The sequence below is a fragment of the Epargyreus clarus genome, unplaced genomic scaffold (assembly GCF_041222505.1).
Source record: "Epargyreus clarus isolate Ecla_fem2 unplaced genomic scaffold, WU_Ecla_fem_2.2 ptg000012l, whole genome shotgun sequence".
In the NCBI taxonomy this organism is placed as follows: Eukaryota; Metazoa; Arthropoda; class Insecta; order Lepidoptera; family Hesperiidae; genus Epargyreus; species Epargyreus clarus.
In genome coordinates, this window is record NW_027332220.1 from 11975558 (window position 1) to 11998272 (window position 22715).

The 22715-nt window shown below is 34.8% G+C and overlaps 1 protein-coding gene across 1 annotated transcript; it reads right to left on the reverse strand.

Annotated features, from left to right (window-relative positions):
* Positions 1 to 152: 152 nt before the first annotated feature.
* Positions 153 to 22275, reverse strand: CPR56 (cuticular protein RR-1 motif 56). Its single transcript, XM_073078598.1, has 4 exons — positions 22136 to 22275; positions 5523 to 5715; positions 4573 to 4773; positions 153 to 1227 (listed from the first exon to the last, which is right to left on the reverse strand). Exons 2-4 carry the CDS (start codon positions 5713 to 5715, stop codon positions 1058 to 1060), a joined length of 564 nt encoding a protein of 187 aa, XP_072934699.1. The 5' UTR covers positions 22136 to 22275; the 3' UTR covers positions 153 to 1057.
* Between the last annotated feature and the right edge of the window lie 440 nt (positions 22276 to 22715).

The window sequence follows — 22715 nt, forward strand, 5'->3', positions numbered from 1 at the left end:
TATAGGCTTTTGGAAGAAATTAATATTTTTAATGAATATAAGATTTCATTATTTTTTAATGATAGATTAAAAAGTACATTACGTCTTCTACACTTTATCAGCGTTAGGATAACGAGTCCAAGATGTGATTGATACATAGAAAAACTACAAGTAAAATTTATTTTTTATTTTCATTTACAAATATGGCCATCGCATGAAAAATTATCAAAATTATAAAACATATTTTTTCAGATAAAATTATATACAATATATATCACTATATTACATATAATTTAACTTAGATTACATATTGATCGATAAGAGTTTTATTAACTCATTTTTTTGGGCACAAAGTCCCTTTTTCGGAGTTTAAACAAATATGAGAAATTTACTCAAAATTCGTATTTTTTGTAAATATAGCAAAAATAAAAAATAAGTTGTCATCGTAAATCACAGAGAGTCTGTAACATTAATTATTTTAAGTGTTTAGTTAAAGTTGTTGATTGCACTAATTGTATTCTTTGTCATGCCGCCCTAGTGAGAAAATTGTCGAGATTATTAACATATTTACACTATTACACCGGAGGTCAGGCAATAATCTAAACTATGCGTTAGCGATCTAGATTTGTGTTTTTGTGGGCCTGGTCCTCTTGTGTGGGCCTTTGAGTACGTCAATTAATGTGTGTGTCAGTGGCACCCACAATTAAGGGAACTCTGAATAATTTGAATGTATAAAGTGGGCTTGATAACCATAAAGTGGTAAAATTACGCACACACACACATATACACATTAGGCCACAAATAGTGTTATACCTGGATTTTTAACTGTTCTTGTACATGTTTACGTTCTTGTACATGCCTGTTGTAAAGTAGACGGCAATAAATTCATTATAATAACTTCAATTCCTTGCTACGACTTATAATTCCAGCGTGCGTTTCATCGCTTGCATTGTTTGAGAAGTGACATCATACTTTTGCTATCATTATGCTAACGTCAAACGACATTGAAAGGTGCACAGTTAAAACCAGTATTGGCAACTCTCGACAAGCTTCTTCACAGTCGGCATCTACCTGGTCCCTAGTGGTCCGTCTCCAGCTCCTGGAGATGTTGTTTCTCCTCCTCCTCGCGCTGGAGAGCCTCTCGCTCCGCCGCGATCCTGGCGTGCTGCTCCGCTATCACCCTGAACAACTCCGTGTGCCGTGCTGCAGCAGCCGCCACTGCTGCTGATTGCCGAGGGACGGATATTTCTGGAAATTTGTCAATAATTGCAAATGAGAAAATAGTAAACTTGGTGGAACGGTTAAGGCAATTGCAGAAAAATATAATTATGCGTTTAGGCATAACATTTTTTTCTTTATAAATCATAGATTACATATATGTATACTGGTGCTGTATATTTTAAAGTATTGACTACAGGTATTAGCTATGTACTATGAAACAGAGATATTTACACATAGATAACAAATGACACTACTAGTATTTGAAATGCAATATTTAGATACTAATGCTAACATAATTATCTCAAACTTTGTCAATGGTGTGTGAAATATACCAACCTTTAAATGACCGGAGCGGACTACGACTCAAATAGTTTAGTGCAAACCAGTATTAAAACCAGTATTTGCAAGTTAGACACTCCCAAAGAAGGTTTCACCGTCGTCATATTTATTGATGTGAAACATCTATAGCCGCACGTAAAAAAGATTTCTGGCGTGGCGACGCTTACCTTTAACTACATAGACAAATGTTCTATAAGGGACAGAGCTATTAGAACAATGTGATAAAAAAAGACAACTAGTGTTTGACCTTGCGTTTCAAGTGTACGCAAACGTAAATATTGACAATGGAATATAGTGACCAATGATTACTTCAGTCAAAACAGGACATCGATTTTTTTATGTCAAATACTTTTTACTTGAAAAAATATAGTTAAAAATAATAAAAAACACGATTTTATGATAAAATTAACTAAAAAGTAGAAAATAATTTTCAATCTAGGAATCATTTAAGGAAAAGTAAATAGTATAATTGTGCAAAAAATGTGGGGCGCTTTATGAAATCTGATAAATGGAGCACCCCATGTTTTTTTCATAATTATAATATTTACTGTTACTTAATTGACAATGGCAACGGTTCATTTCGGAGACAACGGCACGAAGCATCGAAAAAAGGGACTGTTCCGTTAAAAACGGGACGTATGGTGGTTTTCCCATTGATACGCATGCTTGTCAAAGACAATGAAATAATGGAACAGAAGGTAAAAAATGTCCAAAACTGTCGATAATAGTTTTAGTACATCGTTTACGTAGAAATGTTATAGTACAGTTTAACTAAATAAATTATTATTATATAAATATATAATTTGAAAGAATGTATCTATACAGATGTATCGACTGGTTTAAAATATACGATTTAAAAATTGTTTATATTTATTATCATAGATTAGTAAAGATTACTCACTCCTAACAAGAAAATGTACCCAGTTTTGAGAATTGAAATAGTTGCGTAAAAAAGTTTTGCCACGTCTCCGTGCTAAAATGTCCCTAAAATATTTGAAATAATTATTTATTTATTATGTAAATTACGCAGTATTAGTTATTTATTTGTAAATTTTCTCTAAAAATGTTTTTATTTGTCAAGAATTAAAAAAAAGAACTTACTAATAAGCCGTTTGTGGCTTTATTCAATTTCAAGGCGGCGAAGTATCTTTACTAATTTATGTTTATTATTTTCAGTTGTATTTTACACACGACCATTAATTGCAAAGTTGTGTACATTTTATAAATGTTATGTACTAGCTGACCCAGCAAACATTGTGTTGCCATATAAATAAAAAAAAATGTTAAGGGTGAACAACCCTTATCACTTAAGAGATATGAAAAATAGATAGTAGCCAATTCTCAGACTTACTGAATATGCATATAAATTTTGATGAAAATCAGTAAAGCCGTTTCGCAGGAGTAAAGTAACTAACATCGTGACATGCGAATTTTATATATAAGATTCGAATCTTACCGTGGTCTTTTTGAGGATTAATTTCTGGCTATACAAAGATTGTTTATTAAATTATGTTTAGGTTAATTTATTCAATTAAAGAAATTTTAAAATACCGTATACTATCCTATATAAATTTTATGGTAATATTTTTTATTATTTACCACAGGTATCGAAGAAAATTTAGAGATTAGGATACAGAATTTCCCATATATCGCTTTTATTTTATTAAAATAAACTATAAAAAGTTATATTTTGACTAAAAACACACTAATATAAAAATTAAGCAGTGGGATCTTAAACTATAACATACGACATATGAACATCGTGAGCTTCAATAAAATGTCACTTCTGTTCTGTTGATCTATGACCATTGACCATGCATTTTGCGTCTTTATCACTTTCATTGACAAAAACATACTTTGTCTCTTTCTGGTTACTCACGTAATCATGGCGGATCGAACACGAAAAATAAACAAAATTTAATAATTTCTCTTTATTTACGTGTGATAGGTGATTCCATGAAGCTTGTTTCTTTTTCGAGCATAATTTTTGCATTTACGCATTGCACAAGAAGGCATTTTGAGGCTTAAAATTCAAAATAATGACCTTTAACGTGTTCAGTGACATTAGTGTGTATTACTACGCCGCGCGAGAGCGACTGGAGTCGTTTTAACTCGTTTTACACCACTTGACGTATTTTGTATGTCTCAAGTTTTGCCCGCTTGCGGCGTAACTTCAGGTTATAGATCAATGCTTGAAAACAAATTATTTTTCTAATAATAAAATGTCTGACCGTGATAATTTAGAGAGTGAAAGTGATCAGCCTCCTGCAAAGAAAGCAAAATCACACTATGACACACCATCAAGTCATCAGTAAGTTAATTATTTTTGATGTGAAACATCTATAGCCGCACGTAAAACCGATTTCTGGCGTGGCGACGCACGCTATACGATGGTATATATATACAGTCTATATGCAGTAGTGTGTACGGTGTGGCGACGCGTCGCCATGCGCAATCGAATTCAATAAATAGTCATCGTTATCTGGAAAAAAATCGTAATATTTTATTTTATCATTATGACATATTTAGTTCTTATCACAATATGTTCTTTTCTGCATATTACTTTTACAAAATAATGTCGATGTTTCACATCTGCCAGGCGTCCCGTGACGGCTCATTTTTTTTATTTATATTATTATATTATTTATTATTATATTTATATTATATTATTATCATCAACCTATTATCGTTGGCCAAGTGCGTATTGGACTTCACATACCTTTGAGATTTTTTTCTTCTTTCAGGTATGCAAGTTTCCTCACGATGTTTCCTTCACCGTTTAAGCAAGTGATAATAAATTTCGAATACACACATAATTTTGAAAAATCAGAGTTGTGTGCCTGGGATTTGAATCTTGGACCCCTCGATCGAGAGACCGAGTTTCTTAACCACTAGGCTATCACTGATTTTAGTCTTATAACAAGCTTTGCTGGTTTAAGGGGGGAAGTAAGTAAATTACGCGTGTTTATTCTAAAAATGGATTATCGTGGGTACCAGCTAGTATAATATAAATGAGTGATGAAATTCTTTTACCATCAGGATGAGGGTGCGTGGCGTGCTCCTCAGCGATCTTGGCGTACAGCTGGAAGTGCTTGTCCTTAGCCCTGGCGACGGACTCGGAGTCCGAAGGGTGCTCTGGAGGGATGTCGCTGAGAGATGGGTGGAAACCGTCCTTATCGGCAATGTACTCCACCGTGCGCACTTGCTGACGTGGGTCTACGTAGGAGAATCTGCCTGGAATTAGCAAAGATAGCGGATTAAAATATATAGTTATTCAAAATTTTATGTACATTAAAGTGTTGATAGAAATTAACGAAAGTTTGTGTGCCACTATATTTATCAATATTTACCTTCAAGCAGTGATAGCCTAGTGGTTAAGAAACGCGGCCTCTCGATCGAGGGGTCCGAGGTTCAAATCCCAGGCACGCACCTCTGATTTTCAAATTTATGTGCGTATTAGGAAATTAATTATCACTTGCTTAAACGGTGAAGGAAAACATCGTGAGGAAACCTGCATACCTGAGAGATTTATAAAAAAATCTTAAAGGTATGTGAAGTCTACCAATACGCACTTGGCCAGCGCGGTGGACTATGGCCTAATCCTTCTCATTCTGAGAGGAGACCCGTGCCCAGCAGTGGGACAGTAATGGGTTGATGATGATGACCTTCAAAAATCTGCTCTACTATGACGCGAAAATGATCTGATTGATTTTAGCGAAGTGCAGCCGCTCTGACCGTAATGATTATTTAAATAATTTGGTAACAAATAAGTAGCAATAAGTACGTAGTAAACTTAATGAAAAGTGGACATCAGTAATCAAATCCAAAAAGGATAGGCATCCCACCGAATGTGCACAGTAAATGTATTCTAATGCAGTGATGTCGACGGGTTATCATCCTCCTTAGAGTTCTATCATCTTTGTATTTCAAAATGGTGTTACTAGTATATCATTCTATTCTGGAGATTTTATTCACCAAATTACCTTTAACAACGCCACTGCCATCGCTTACTTCAGCATGTTCTCGGTCTACCTGGCCAGGGTACCGGCCAGCAGTGTACGAGAAGGCGTAGGGCCTGGGCGGCGGCGGTTCCGTGGAGTGCTCCTCGAGGATGTGGGACACGTCGCCGCTGGTCAACGCCAGGGTCGAGGTTAGCAGCAGCACCTGGACCAGCATCTGGAAAGCAGAAGATAAGATTTGAGTGAGTGCGAAGAAAAGGAATCTCTTTTTCGATGCAGTTGGAGGATGAAGGTTTACGATGTGGGTATAGTGGTCGACTGAAAAATTCTGATCTAGACGCATGGCAGCGCGTCTTCCAAATACCTGTTTATACATTGACATCTCCAAAAATCTTATCTCGTATGCTTTAAAAGTAAATATCTCAAATTATTTTTCTACCCAGAAAAAAATAGCATCCATACTATCCAGAAAACTACAGTTCGAAATCTGACAATCTAGGTGCCTACCTAAAAAACTGTTAAATTTTGAAGTTTGGTAGACAAAAATTGGTTAAGATTTATGAACTACTAACGAGTCAGCCGTTATAATTTCGCTTCGGGACCGCTGTTATAATTCAGATATATTCCTCATCGGAGTTAAATCAAGAAAAGTTTGGCTCATGCATATACTCGTAATTACACGCCTCATTTTTAAAGGTAACTCAATCCACCAGTTAACATAGTTCGTGACCTATTCTAACACGCTTGTAAAGTTCACAACATCAAGTAGTACATAGTACTATCGTGTTACTTCAGTACAGGTTACGTCAAACTGGTTCGGGCACTGTGTTAGTGGAACTTGCTTGTGTGATATCATTAAACATCCAGTGTTATATGATTTGCTAAGAATTGCTTTTTGTACATTGAAGATGTAATCGGAAAGACGTTGAAGGCTTAGTTGATTGTGATGGAAATCTTTGCATAATAGTATGTTTTTGAGGTACTGTTTTTTTTATAATATAAGGAGTAGTAGGCGAGCATGCAAGCCACTTGATGGTAAGTGGCTACTGCCACGCATGTACAGCTGTAATCAATCCCAGATAAGATTAGATTTCTATCTGAATTCGGCCACAGATGCGCCGTTACCCCTGAGGACTACGGAACACCTCGGAAAAGTACCTATATCACCCGCCCTTCAAATCATAACACAGTAGCGATTAACACTGCTGTTAGTAGGCAGAAATAGGTGTGGCGATGGTGCCGCGGGAGTCGAACCAAAAAGGGCTCTACCACCTTTACTGCACTGTAAAAATAGAATGCTATTAGAAAGCCGCTGATGTCTTTCCGTCTGTCATAATGCTCTATCTCTTGAACCGCAATAGAATACTGAAGTATTTCATGGTTAAATATGTCATGGTAGTATAACCATCACTTATTTAAACGGTCAAAGAAATAATCCTGAGTGAAGCTACAGGCTTAAGAGTTTCTTAAAAAGTAGTTAAGGGCTATGGACTAAGTTCTGAACCTCTTTCAATCTGAGTGGAATAGTAACAAGTGGACGAAGAAATTAGAATTTGACTGATAATGTTAATAGATATAGATAGATGATAATACATATTTAAATGCTATTGAAAATGATAGCGTTGATTAAAGCCAACAAAGCGCTATAAGGTGGTAAGGCCCATCTCGCTCCAAACTCGCTGGAATCTCGAAGGTGGAACTGGTCCGCGTGACCTTTCGCTTGCGTCATGCGCACGCGGCGTGGATGCGCTTGGAGCCATTAAACTGGCGACCGAGCGGAGCGGACAGTAAAAAAATATTTATTTGACGACCAAAATGTTAATGTTCCATGAATTTTGTTGTGGTTTTATAGCGTGAAGACATTTTATTTTTATGTCTTTGAACATAATTAAATCAGGACTTTATGTGGATGGTGAGATAAAGATCCATATTATTGTATAATATTTGATGAGATTATTTTTGGAAAAACAAATCGCTTTTAAGAAATTTTCTTTTCATGACGTTATTGTTACTAAAATACATCCCTACGCTCCAGTGTTAGATACAGATATTTCCTCGCAACTAAGAGAAGCCAGGAGCGTATTTAAATACGTAAAAAAGAGCAAGCATGTATTACAAAAATATTTCATTGATTATATTTATACAAAAAAGTATAAATGATGCAATTTAAGTTCTAACAGACGCTACATTCCAAATCTCTTATTTGAACTCTGATGAACCAATCGAAAAAATGTGTGGTCTTGACCTTATAGCATCTGTGACACTTTATTTATGCTTTTTATCAAATTTGTTTATCGCTGCTATTATATACCAGTTATTTAAATTATTAAATACTTGGAATAACGTTTTTTCTTGATGTATAATATTGATAATAGGGGAAAACACGTTGTAACGTTTTGATTGGCTAGTGCGTTCGATTGAAACAGTTGAAATTTATATGAGGCATATTCATTATTTATATTCATGTGCTGTTATACAATTTAACGTTTAGAATATTTCACACATCTTTGCTCCTACTACCGTATTATTAATATAGAGACTCGCGATAAAATATAGCCTACTTTGTGGCCGTACACGTTAGAGAGAATAAATTAATTATTTTATCCATTTAACACGACAATATTGTTGAAACGATAAAACCTTATTACCGACTAGTATGTTTATGATAATTGAAACTTAATTTTATCCATAATAAAACTATGAGCAAGGCACTTATTATAATATAAATATCGAAGTACAAAACATAAAAATGTCGTCATAGAAACGAATTTGAAACGTGTCTGTGTTGTATCGTGAAATATGGACTCTGACACACTATATGTGCCTGCATATGTATAGAACAAATATTGATGTATGTAAGTGACGCGATCCATTATGTTTATTATATGATTAATGTTTTGCTTGAGGAGTTGATTATCGGAAGTGGTAATGGCTGGTCACATAATATATCGCTGAATCTATAGCTGATGAGGCAGACAAGATTTCAAATTAATAACACGAATTGAAAATAAATGTAGGACACCCTCTGACTCGTCGGGATGTCAGTAATGGCTGGATTGAGTGTTATGAAATACTTTCAAACATCGATGCATCTTTAGTAAGTTAGTACTGGCTCTGGATCATTCTAGTCAAACCCAAATTGATTAATAGTTTTACTTGTGGTCGGCCACAATTAAACTTCTAAGAACTATGTTGTTAGGCCTCGTGCCAGTCTGCGTTAAAATACTGCAGCACATAACACTGCTGTTACAAGAAATAAACAGTACCCTTAGTATGAGTTTTTACGTTTTGACAAAAATGACTGTTTTTGTATTTTGTTTACGTATTTTCCATACATTTCCAATCAGTTGTGATATAGTCCGCTAGGGGCGCTGATTGGAAATGTATTCATTTTTTTTGGTAAAACTTAAAGACATCTATTTCTGCCTAATAACAGCAGCATTAAGCGCTGCTGTGTTCCGTTTTGAAGGGTGTGGTAAGGGAGACAGACTTTTCCGAGGCGTTCCAGTTTAGTCCTTAGGGGTGGCGGCGCATCTGTGGCCGACCTCAGGTAGGAATATCTAGTCCTATCTGGGGTTGATTAAAGACGTCCATGGGCGGCAGTAGCCCTCTATCATCAGGTGGACTGCATGCTCGTCTGCTACTCCTATATTATAAAAAAAAACTCATACTAAGGGTACAGGAGTAATAGATAGATAGGCATATAAAGGAATAGGAATATGTTGCAATCAAGCTCTTAAATTTTACCCCAACGACTCAATTGTAATTTAACATAGTTAAAGTTTTATAGAGGCCTACGACTTAAATATTAAGGAAGCGTCGTTAAAATCAAAGATGTTTCAATTGTATCCATTGTATAGAATTTTAATATAGTTTTAAGCGCAATTCGTTATTCCGATACGTAGTTAGATGACATCAGAAGGATGTTCCGAGATCACATCTCCGCACGATCACGACGGTGGATTATAAATTATAATAAGTATATTCATGACTATCGATTCGCATAAAAAATATTTGTTGTATGTTATTATTTCTTGGGTATTCCCAAACGTAATGTAATAAGATAACTACTTGATATGCATAAGGATAAGGTCGGAAGGTGCACGAATGTTTGCTTAGGTATAATGTTGTTTTGATCGAGAATTTGTTCTTTTTGATATGTAAATTGACCTAATCAAATTGGATTTTGTCCTTTTTACCTGAGGGTAATGTTTTTCGAGTGTGTGTGTGTATTTGTATATATAAATTTATGTCTCATTTTTTGGATGTTTCTTCGTGTTTTGCCGCCAAAATATATAAGGTATTGTTTTATTCATCTAAATTGTGAGATATAAATATTATGTGTGAGGCTATATTTTTAAGCAGTGGAGTATTTGTTTTTAACTGACTTTGCAAAGGAGGAGGTTGTGGATTCGGCTATTTGTATTTTTTATAATTCTCTAGTAATAAATTGGTGATAATATTTGCAAAGTGTGCATATGACGCAAACTTTAACAACTACTCAATGCCGTTGCATCTATAATTAATTAATTGTACTGGCGTGTAAATAATTATTAAAAAAATGAATCGCAATTTAAATTTAATTTGCTGATGATATTTTACTGCTTTCAAGTCGACCGATTCCGCAATGCGTACATTAATAATAATTTATTTGTACTTTTATTTATTTGTTAATCTTAGTGTGGTTAAAATAGGAGAGACTTTATCGCAAATAAATAAAAAATAAATTGAACGAGTCTTTAAATGTTAAACTCGTCATAATACTGGTACCATATATATCGGATGGATATATTTCGGACTTTTATAGTAACATATGGATCTATACAGATGCGTAAACAATAGATTGTTACTAGTACCCTTAGTATGAGTTTTTACAAAACAAATTACCACACCCTTCAAAACGGAACACAGCAGCGCTTAAGGCTAAAATAAATACAGCATATGCCACACGTCGGTCACTCATCAAACTCATTGGCTGCTCGACGTCCATACGGCTTTAGTAAGAATTGTGAAAATAAGCGACAATATTTAGCAACCATCACTCAAGCATAAGTATAAGTTAAGGGGGGCTAACCCGGGTAGTTCTCGCAAGATAAAATCATTATGGAATTGCACGATAATAATACAAATGTGATAATTGATTTGGTATTAGTACACACTATTTTTATTCTGTAGGTGTTATCAAAGGGGGCGAGCCCACAGCCGCGGGAACATCTGCTCGTGTCAAGTTGCCACCATCACCCATTGTTCAGAGATGACTCATGTCAGTACATAATTGTACTATTTAGTTCCGTAAACAAATTTTTGTACGTTGCTTTCAATTACAATGCTATGTCAGAGGTAGTCTTAATTTTAGGCAACTAAAGTGAGTTCCAAATTCAAAGATAGTTTACCTATTATTGCAAGAAAGTAAGGGTCCAAAAATATACGCATAGAGAAGAGCTAAATACTCTCAGATGGATGGACGCTTGCTCTCTAAGTCTTGCTCGCTAAGATCTTCATTATAGAAAACTGTTTTGTCTATTAAGAGTACAAATCTGTACTTTTTAGCTTTCGGAAATGAGGTTGTCCAATATTGTCCTTTATTTTAACTGAAATCAGGAATGATTCAAATTGATACTAAAGGAAGTTAGATTCTCACCGCTTATTTATGCAAATAACTTTAGTTTTGATCACACATATCACGCATAATTTGAATTGAAATATCAACTTGTACACGATTTAAACCAAGATTGTTATCAAAGGGGGCGGTATTGAGGCATCTGCCTCAGTGTCAAGTTTCCTATTGTTTAGGAATGAATCACGCAGCTAAATTCTGTAGATACTATTTAGTTCCGTAAACAAATTCTTGTGTTATTATGTAGAGATGGAATTTATGTGCGTCATTTAATGTCAAGTGATGATTATCTCATGTATATTTAATGTATATACGTTTTTTGCAGTGGAAGTAATAAATGGGTATGTAGTCTCATTAATGCCTTGCTGATCTCACATAATCTTTCCTGAAATATTCGTACCGCAGATCGGCTCCAGATGCGCCGCTACCCCAGAGGACTAAGCTGGAACGCCTCGGAAAAGTATGTCTCCTTTACCACACCCTTCAAACCAGAACACAGCAGCGCTGCTGCTGTTGTAAGGCAGTAGGTGTGGCGGTGATGCCGCCGGAGTCGAACCCCACAAAGGGTTCTACCACCTGTAAATGCTTCATGGGACTACTCTGGAGGCACAACCGTCAGACCTTTGTCTGCCTAGCAACAAGAATGGTAAGCGCTACTGTGTTTTGGTTTGAAGACTATAGTAATAGACAGATAACTACACGAGGCGTTTCAGATTAGTCTTCATTCCAATCCAAATTCCAATCAGCGCCCCTAGCGGATTGTGTTAGAACTAGGAAATCGTATGGGCCAATACGTAAACAAATACCAAAACAGTATATTTGTCGAAACGTAAAAACTCCTGGTAAGGGTACAGATAACACTCTAATCTTGTCTAGTGTTAATTAGATGTCCAATTGACAATGGGCGGTAGTCGTCACTTACTATCAGGTGAACTGCAAGCTTATTTGGTATCTGTATAATGTATACAAAAAATGTAGTTTTATAAAACACAAATCCTTCTGTTTTAAGGTTTAAATATCGTTTAAACTTTTAGGATATATTGTAATATCGACCTGTGTATATTGATAACGATAATAATATGTATGACTTTACCTTTCATCGAAAAAGGGAGTAAAAATTGTAATTGAATTTATTTAACAATATAGGTCTAAAACGCAAGCTGTTATCGAAAACTATACCAAGACCTGATCACGACCGAGATGTCGGTCAAGAGTAATCATGTAGACAGGAAAGTGAGTGTCCGGTCAAGGTCCTCACCACCCACGCCACTTTCACCCTTACCACCCTTCAAATAAGATGTAGAATAGCGTAAAAATTCACAGGGTAAGTGACATGAAAACGACATGTTAGCATGAAACTTTCACCTCTATGTCGATAGAATAAAGCGTGTTATTGCATGTGGTGTGTGTTGTTAAGTAAGGCTTAGATGGCAATAAGGATGTTTGGTTATGTAACATGTGATTTGGCCTTTATATGGAATTTTAAGAAGATGCACTTCTTATCATATTTTCTACAGCATAATAGATCATTTTGATTATTTACAAAGAAAATATTATTTATTATAATATAGCTATACCAATCCGCATTGGAGTAGAAGCTCCAGGACTCCTTCAGTTTTAGCAGGAGATACTTGCTCGGTAGTAGAATATACGAATACTGCCCGACACTCGTACAGATTGTACTCGTTGTGGGTTTAAAGTTATTAGCGTTTCGTAGTTATTAGCGAATAAAATCTGATGTAATTATGAAACACATTAAATTTCGACTCTATCACTGTTATTAATGAGCAAATAAAAGTTTTCATGTCAAAAATGGTTGAAAACAATAGTAGAAAAGTTGTCTTTACAGCTAATCATCTATCTGTTGCATCAATATTATTATGACTGCTTTGAAAATACATAAATTCAAAGTACACAACACCAAAGATTTAGATATTGAATTATTAAATTTAGATATTGGCCTAAATTATAGCCAAGATTGATATTTGTACATAACGTGAATAGAGTCTACTAATAATATAAATTAAATTATAGTTGAGAAAGCATTTCAGAGCGATTAGTTACGCAGAGATCCGATCGATCGGGTGCAGTAATTGCCTAACTGACCTTAATACACCGCGTACTGTACGACATAACGTTACATCGATTATTAAACAAATTATTATTATTTATTTTTAGTATTTAAACATGACTTTGGTTAACTACTCAATTTTGGGCTTTTGGGTAAATGAATTGAGGTACATAGAAAAAGTAGGGGTCTATTTTATTATAATTGTATATATAAAATTCTCGTGTTACAATTTTAGTTACCGTACTCATCCGAAACGGCTTTACCGATTTTTACCAAATTTTTTATGCATATTCAGTAGGTCTGAGAATCGGCTACTATTTATTTTTCATACCCCTAAGTGATAAGGGTTGTTCACCCTTAATATTTTTTTATTTATATGGCAACACAACGTTTGCCGGGTCAGCTAGTAATTGTATATAATATAGGAGTAGCAGACGAGCATGCAGTCCATCTGATGGCTGATGCTACCAATTTTTTTTTTTCGCGAAGAAATCCTCGTGGATCCTCTTCCGCCCGGGGAAGCGGAAGGGGTATGTCGGATCCTACTGACAAAAACTCCGCGACGTTCCTCTGGACGCTCGGTGCCAAGTAAGCATTACATTTGTGGCCCGGCAATGTCGGGCGGCGATGGTGTTCACGCCAGCCACGTCCAGAGAGGGAGGGGCCCCTCTCAGTTATGTTCCTCAAGAGATGAGCGTGCCTTTGCATCGGCTACTGCTACCCATGGACTACTGTAATCAACCCCTGATAGGAATATAAATTCCTACTTGAGTTATGAAGATATAAATAAATTATAATTGAAAAATATTTTTTCAGGAATTGCATATATTGCATTTAAAAAAATTGAGGTTTTGGGAAAGTAATTTTCAGCAAAAATATATGCAATTAATATCATTCGATTGGCTTTAGGAATTTTATTGTCGCAACATTTATTTTGTCTCTTTTTAACAAGTAAAGTGGTACTTTCAGGTATAACTTGCCTGGCCTCTAGGCCTCAGGTATAACTAACTGGCCTGGATCTAGATTATCACCTTGATGAGAAAATTTGGAATTCTGTCAATTTTAATCGGATATGATAGCATTTATTTAGGCTTTCAAAGTCATTTTAACTTTTTTAGGGTATGTCTACTTCGCATTATGGAGTATGAGATAGCATAAGGAGAGTCGTAACAAAATTATCTACTTTGAAAACAATCAGTACCGGGTTACTAGAACATGTATATTATTTACGCTTGAAAGGAAACACATATTATTACTTAATTTTTGATTTCTTAACAATTCTAAAGGCTTCTAGTACTTACAGCCTGAAACTTGATATTGCAATTATTACGTGCGTTCATTGTCCAATGTATTTTTGCACTACATTCAGTTGACATTTGATCAGCAAGGTCGAGAATACATTTCCTACCGGCATGATAACGTGCATTTTGATTGAAGAATTCACTTTCAAAACTCACGGTTAGCACCTATCGAAATATATGTTCGATACTTGTAGCCCTAAACTTTTTATTTTTAGTGGATAATCTTATATATATTTTATATATGTTACACAGACAGTACAGAGAGAACAGAATAATGTGTGCTACGCTTGGATTGGGTTGACTAGGGTGACTGGCGAGGCAGAAACACTTACATGAGGAATCTCAAATTAGGCAAGTGTAGCAACGCTTCATAGGCCGATCTACATGAGTAGGATCCTAATCCTATTTGTGGTTGATTGACGTTTATGGGCAGTACCCATTAATTATAAGGTGAACTACGGAAATACCTTCTGACGAAACAACATGTTTGTTATTCCAATTGTATAAAATATGAACTAAAGTTATCTTGAAGGTAGAGTAACATTGTTGAGCAACGTACGGCCAACGTGTGATAACATCGTGTTGTAACCGTTATCCATTTTTCGCATCACTGTGTTGGTGCCTACTTAGACGCTGTTGGTACATGTGCCAGAGAATGTTACACAAAACCTACTGTGTGTATATCTTGTATATAAGATGATTTTCCCGTGCATGTCATAGCTAAAGATTAAATTTAGGATATAGGTGTTGTCCTAGCAAATTAATATTATCTATACTAATATTATAAAGAGGAAAACTTTGTTTGTTTGTTTGATTGTAATGAATAGGCTCAAAAACTACTGGACCGATTATAAAAAATATATCACCATTCGAAAGCTACATTATCCACGAGTAACATAGGCTATATTTTATATGAAATATATTTGATAAATAGATTTTGAGGCGGTACACAGTTTGCCGGGTCAGCTAGTTTTATAATATTGAAGTAGCACGCAGTTCTTCTGAAGGTAAGTAGCTATTGCCGCACTTGAACATAGAACCCCGATAGCGTTAGATTTAGACTATAGAGATTGGCCAGTTGCACTGCTACCCCTGAGTACTGAGTTTGAATGCCTATATAAGGTATTTTATTCAATGCGGAACACAGTGCTTTACATTGCTCTTATTACGCAGAAATATATGTGGCGGTGGTGCCTCAGATGGCTAAGCAGAAAGAGCTCTACCATCTTCAATATTTATATGACCATCAATAATAGTGTATGTAATGTACGATTTAGTGTATATAATGTATGAGATGTTTCAGCATAATATTGAGTTCAGCTTTACAAGTAGACTTATAAGAGCTAACTTGGGTATATTTACACATTTTGCCGTGTCTATCTACTTTGGTAAGTCTATTTCTAGTTTTATTCTATTCCAAAGTGGAGGTACAAAATTGCTTTACTTCAAACATTGTTTTTGGGAGTAATTGTGATTATGGTTTTCACGTCACTTAAATAACTTTGATGTAACAATCTTCTTAGTTTATAAATAAAGTGTATACATAAAGCATAACTATAGAAAATGTATTAAAGTCACACAAAAGTAAAACCAACATCCATCTTAACTGAGAGTTCAAGAGAAAGTTTTCATTTGCGACTCTATCTACGGGCATCCCCTTAAATGGTACTCAATGTTTGTGGAGAAAATATGAAATCTGATTTCAAACATAACTTGACCATAATTTTCTGTATATTACAAGGGTACCGTACCCAAATGGTAAAAACAGAACCCTATTACTAATCCTACGCTACCACAAATAAAAAAGTTTGAAAATAAATGGGGGTCGCTATTTAAGAAACCGCTATTTTTCGGCGTTTTTCGCTTTATCTATTGAACCGTTATAGATGGTCAGTTCAAATCTTCATAATGCACTCTACGGCTGCTGTGAGAAAAAATACTAAAAATAAAAAAATAATGAAAATTCGGAGATACGGAACCGTGTGCGAGTTCAACTCACACTTGGCCAATTATAAACCTTTATTAGGTATTGTATCGATATTTTAGAATTTTTCAAAATCGCAACTCGTTGATGTCTTTTATTCGGCGTCTTAACACCATTTATATAAAGTCGTAGACGAAACGAATCTCTCTCTTTTGTAGTCCTAAGATACAATTCACGATAAATACCCCTTTATGTGGATGCTGACAGATTACCAGATTAGGTCTTAAGCTAGCGGTATGTTGAAACGCGGACACGGTAGAGACAGCGGATTAGCGGACACGGATTATTTATATTCAATCTATCAAATCTATCAATTTGAACCTTACTTCATTTTGTAGATCGGTTATTTTGTAGTATGCTGCGCGTAGTACATACGTATTTGCAAACGGTCGAGGAGTTCGTGGTCCGCCTCGCACTCAATGTATGAGCGGGCGGCGGCTGGACCATACTCCCAATTAAAGGGGTTCGCGCCCCCTGGATTTATAATACTATAAATATTATACATCCAGGGGGCATTCGACCACCTGAGAATCTGCCCGGGCAAAGAGGGTATCCTCGAGACCCGAATTTCCTGCCCGGGGATAAGACGTCCCAGTGATAGATGATAGACGCGTATTTGCGCGTAGTATATTAATTAATCAGAGAAGAAAATCTGTAAAATTAATCTGTATTGGCGTAAGGAGTGGTAGCCGTACCGGTCTGCCCTGTCATATGCGCAAAAGTCCTGGGTTCGATTTACAGGCAAACATATATCCAAATGATAAATTTAGATCTAACTCTGGTGTTTTTGTATTCGTCTATGTGTGCATCCATAGCAACAATAACATAAGGAATCCAAGTGTATAGATTGCGTCCTTTTATTCAATCCGTTCTCGCCTCCGCAAGTACCATATAACGGGTCTAAAATCTCAGTGGTTACATAATTTCGGTTTCTTAGTGAAACTCAGCTCAGTTGCGTCTAAGCCAAGTATTGCCCCGACCGTGGTTGGACTCGTAATGTGGACTTACTTAATATACAAATATTATGGTGATATTTCCTGTTGCACTGGTAGCCTAGGTGTTTAATGTCGGCATTCTATTTTAATATAATATTTGGAAGGTCCGGGTTCAATTCCACGTACTGATTTGTCAAAGTCGTGTAACTATGGAATAGTAATTATCACTTAACTAAAGTTGTAGGATACTACTGTGAGGAAAACGGCTGCATACTATTTCTAACAATCATATTATTTCGAGAATTAGAATTTAATGTTCGAATTTACACAATGAGTAATCATTTGTCCAACAGGTTTAAGAAGTCTATTTATTTAACTATATAGTACGCATGAGAGAAATAGAGATAACAGATACTTAAGTGTCATTACAATTACAGGTGGAGACTGCATGCAAAAAGAAAGAGGCTAGCACAAAGTTTGAAATTATAACAATTTTATTGGTGGTATTGACACATATCCATAGTTTAGCTAGCTCGCACATCTCTGGTGAGAAGGCTTATATGGTAGATAACATGCTTAGAAGCTAATAGACGTTTATAAAGATGCTTTCTTCAGTTACAGCTCCAAACACGGATTTCCTATGTCGTGGGCGGTGACATAAAAAGACGAATTTATAAGCCCCAGAACAGAAATGTAATCATAATTTGGATATCTGTCTGGCCGGTAATCGAACCCGGAACCCACTGCGTGTCGGACCGGTACGATGACCGATAACTTCGCAGGATGACGTTGCCTGTGTCCTAGATTGAATGCCTAACACGGGTCCTAGAGCATCCACAATAGTATATAGTGTGTCTAGATCAATAACACTAACGATACGTGTGTTCTGCATGTGTAAATACAAACATATCGTACCCACTAAAATAATCATTGACATAGAAATAACCACACATTTATGACACGGTTGCCATTTCAAAAACCATTTTATGGGCTCGCGAATATTTTTTGTACGTATTGTATAGTCTACATTAGAATTTAGAAGCAAGTTTTATAACCTTGCGGTTGAAAGATGTAATGCCGAAAGGTCGTGTGACGTCATCTAATGGCTGCCATGGCGCCTTGCTAATTCCGTAAAGGTTATTGTAATATGCGGTTTTGCTATAAGTTGCTATATTTTCAAAAGCTGCGTTAATTTTGAAATCTTTCCGTCTGTATTTGAAGAACTCTAATTGACCTTCTACATCAGCTGATGCTTATGGGGTATTGTTACATAATTTCGGTTTCTTAGTGAAACTCAGCAAAGGCAAGGGCAAGACAAGACGCAAAGGGCATAAGGCTAGGGAAGTTTAGGAAGGAATTCGTCCTTCGTCTAAAGAAAATAACAAAAAAATACAACCGACTTCTATGTTCTAGAAAGTAAAAAATAATTCAAATAAATGATGGTTTAGTACATAGTTCTGAAGTCGGAGCTCATATCTTACATAATCTTCCTCCATTTTTGAAGTCGTTTAAAAAAGGGGACATAATATTTATTGTGAATGAAATTTTCTTACCAGTTTCTTAGGTATGAAACTCAATGAGGAGTTTCTTACCGAATCTTCTCAGTTGAGATCGCGTTTTATCCGGTAGTAGTTTAAGAAAAAATATTGTTACTGGCAAGTTGTAAGTGCTTATATTGGCATATATAAAATAAATATATTTCATTTTATTTCTTTAATTGGCTACAAATTTGGTCTCTACTGCCTTTGAATGTAGGCTTTCAATAATTGGTCTATTGGTCAGGCCTTGGGTCAGCTGTAACGTTAGATATAGAAGTCACGGTCAGTCTACAATGGGGGGAAGGACGCCCAGTAAAAGATCTCCAAAGATCACTTGTAACTTTTTAGAATTGGGGTGATTTTCCTAAGGAATAATTTTTATCCAATATATTTAAAACTACTACCCACTTTCTAGTATATCGTTTGAAAATGGCTAGAAAATTTGAACGGCAATTTTTCCACCTGATGCAGTGCAAAATCTATTAATAGCGATAATTGCTATTGTTGCAAGCCGACAATTAGCGAGTGTTAATTAAATGCCATTTCGACAGTAATTGGCTTATATCCGGCAGTGTTGTTACGAATTTAAAGTTAATGCGAATTTGGAAAATGTATACCTATTTCTGCTCTATTTCGAAACTTTTTAGTGTGAAAATCAATTTGTTTTTTACGGAATACATACTTTTTTGAGGAATTCCAACTTAGCTCTCATGAGTAACGGTGCATCTGTAGTCGAGCTCAGGTAGGAAAGTAATCTTATCTGGGATTAACTATAAATGTCCATGGCCGGCACTAGTCAATTACCATCAGGTGGACTGCATGCTCGTCTGTTACCCCAATATTTAAAAAAAATGTTTATATATTTTATTTTACGTAAATTAACGTCCTATCAGTCAGTTATGACGCCTTTCGTTTCGCGATTTTATTTTATTTTACTTTATTGTCTTCTTCTGAAGCTCCTTTTAAATTCTGACAAGACAATATTAAGTAATTAGCGTGGTAGAGAAAGGCACAATTAGTATTTGTAATTATAATTATATAATTATTACATAAATTAGCTAAGACATTTGTCTTATTATTAACATCGGTTATTAACATTTTTCTTTTTGTTTGTCAACCGATTTTCTTTAATTGTAACTCTCGATGTGCTTGAATTATATTAACATAAAAAACCAAAGATTTCTTTTTGAAAAAAAATCATAAATAATTGAAATTTTTCTACTGGGCAAACTAGTTGTTATAATTATTTCTAAGAACTCCATTACTGTACTCTAGCATGCACTCTATTGGTGAACATTTGAACAAAACTCTATCCACTCACATCAAATTTAATTAGACATAACATAATACTTAACCTATACCTACATATCTAGTATCTAGTAGATACTATCTACATGGCCAGAGTTTAAGCATTTTTGTTGAAGTTAAGCAAAATAAAATCAAATTTTATACATTCCGTTAAATAATTAATATGCGACCATATTGAAATTCTCAGAAATACTAGTTCGGTCGCGGAAAAACTGGTCTAATATTATTTTAAGAGAACATACGAGTATGTCGTTATTATTAACGTTTTATAATTTTATAATCTTGGAACTTATCGTGTTTCTATGTGATAATTTTCAAAAATATCCATTATTAAATACTTAGAAATTGAGGAATGATAGAGCATAATAATAAATCTTTAAATCTTCTACAACAGTTTATGGATTTCGAGAAGATATTACTACAAGTATTATTTCTAAAAAGCTACTAAGTTATTACCATTTTTTTAGATTTTTTGTTATTAAAATTGAGTTGGGACATTGTATGATGTTGGTTTTGAAAAAAATTGTAACTTGTTAAACCAGAACACAACACTACACTACTGTTCTACTGTATTAAATCATTTTCAATATTTAAATAGGTAATGCTAGCAAACACATAAGTTAACACACAAAACATAATATATAGAAAACACATAAGATAATAGATAGGTCATTTGATGGTCATCTTAGCTTCTATATCCGCAATAACAAAGAATGTTAACGGTAGGAAATCTTCTATTAGTTTGTTTAATATAAATATTATTCTTTATAGACTTTTGTGCTCCATTAGATTTGAAAATCATGAGATCTGATTATAATACTGGTTTTCTATACAAAAGGTATGAGGATCTATTTATGGAAAGATGAAAGTATAAATGTTAAATCATACACCAATTTTGGGTATAATGTATCTTTTGTCACTTTTTCGTTTTGTGGCACCTTTACACATGTCCAAGACAACCACATATAGGTACATATTTATGAATAGAGATTTTGTGCCTCTACCATTTTGTGGTATTAATTATATCTGTGCTCGTCCAAAATCATTATAATTTACTTACGTTGTTTATCAATAATCGATCTATTCAATTTTTGCCTACCAAAGATCGAAATTTGACAAAATTTAATTTTTGACGGTAAGCAAAAAATGTCAAATGTCAATTTGTAGGCAAACCATTGGATAGATTGTAATAACAGGCGTTATACACTCAGTCTATTAAAATTCAAACTTAACCAGTATTTCTTAACATGCACTTAACTTTCCTTTACGAGGTAATTACAAGTGAAATGGTAGCGTTTATTGAATAAAAAATTAAGTGGATACTCTTGATGATTTGGTTATTTACACTTTTGTCGTCATTGCGTCGTCAAATTATTTACGTTACTTATGACAACGGATCACTTTATACAATGAAGAGGGATGAAAAAGACGAAACCGGTGAAGTAAGGGTTAATAGATTCTACATGTTTGAAAAATTATAAAAATATTTTTCTATTTTTTTTAGATTTTTTCTACGATATTTTACTTCATCATTACAGCGAGTAAAAGTAATAAAAGATATTTCTAATACGCATACAACTTCCAAAAATCACAGGTATTTGAACCCGGACCTCTGGCATTGGAAGGCAAACTACATTGTAGAGCTCTATCATTTCTAGAATACACAGTTTTTGATAAAACCATTCGAATTGACTTTTAAACTGTTTACGAACTAGAGGAGCTTACTAAACTTTTCGCGAATTGCATAAACCACATTTCAAAATTGGAATCGACGATGAAAACAAACATATTATTATGTAATATAAAACCCTAGATTATTAGTAACAGTGGCTGAGTGTTCTAATGTTCGAATTTAAATAATATAAAATTAAAAATAAACTTACTGTAATAGAACACTGAACCTCCGTATCGCGCGAGCAACACAACACAGACTGACCGACTGGGAAGGTGAACGGGTTGAACGAATGAGTGAAGGTAACTCCCAACGGTTAGTTACCGCGAAGACATCGATGTTCCACTTAAACCAGACAACGACGACTGTACGTTTACTAAACGGCATAATCAAAAATCATAATTAAATTTCAATAACTTTTGTAACGTGATGAGATATAATTGATATCTGGTTAAAATAAATTGAGATATATTTTATAGCCTGTTTACTTAAGAAAGTTATAACAATTCCTGTAGATTTTCAACGCCGATAAAACTACACGCCATAGCATGCGTAAGCAAATACATTTAAAGATTTTAATGAAAAAATATGAAAGACTACACCGATATTAGCTCAAATTTAAATTCTACATTACGATGTAAACGTAAAGAGCTGTCATATTTTAACCTGTGGTGTCTGTGAAGAGTATATTCCCATCGATATTACTATAATTAACACTTGCCATTAATAACATAGTTTTACAAAAAAATGTTAAAAAACGTAGTATGATAAAAATGGTTTACGAAGCTTAG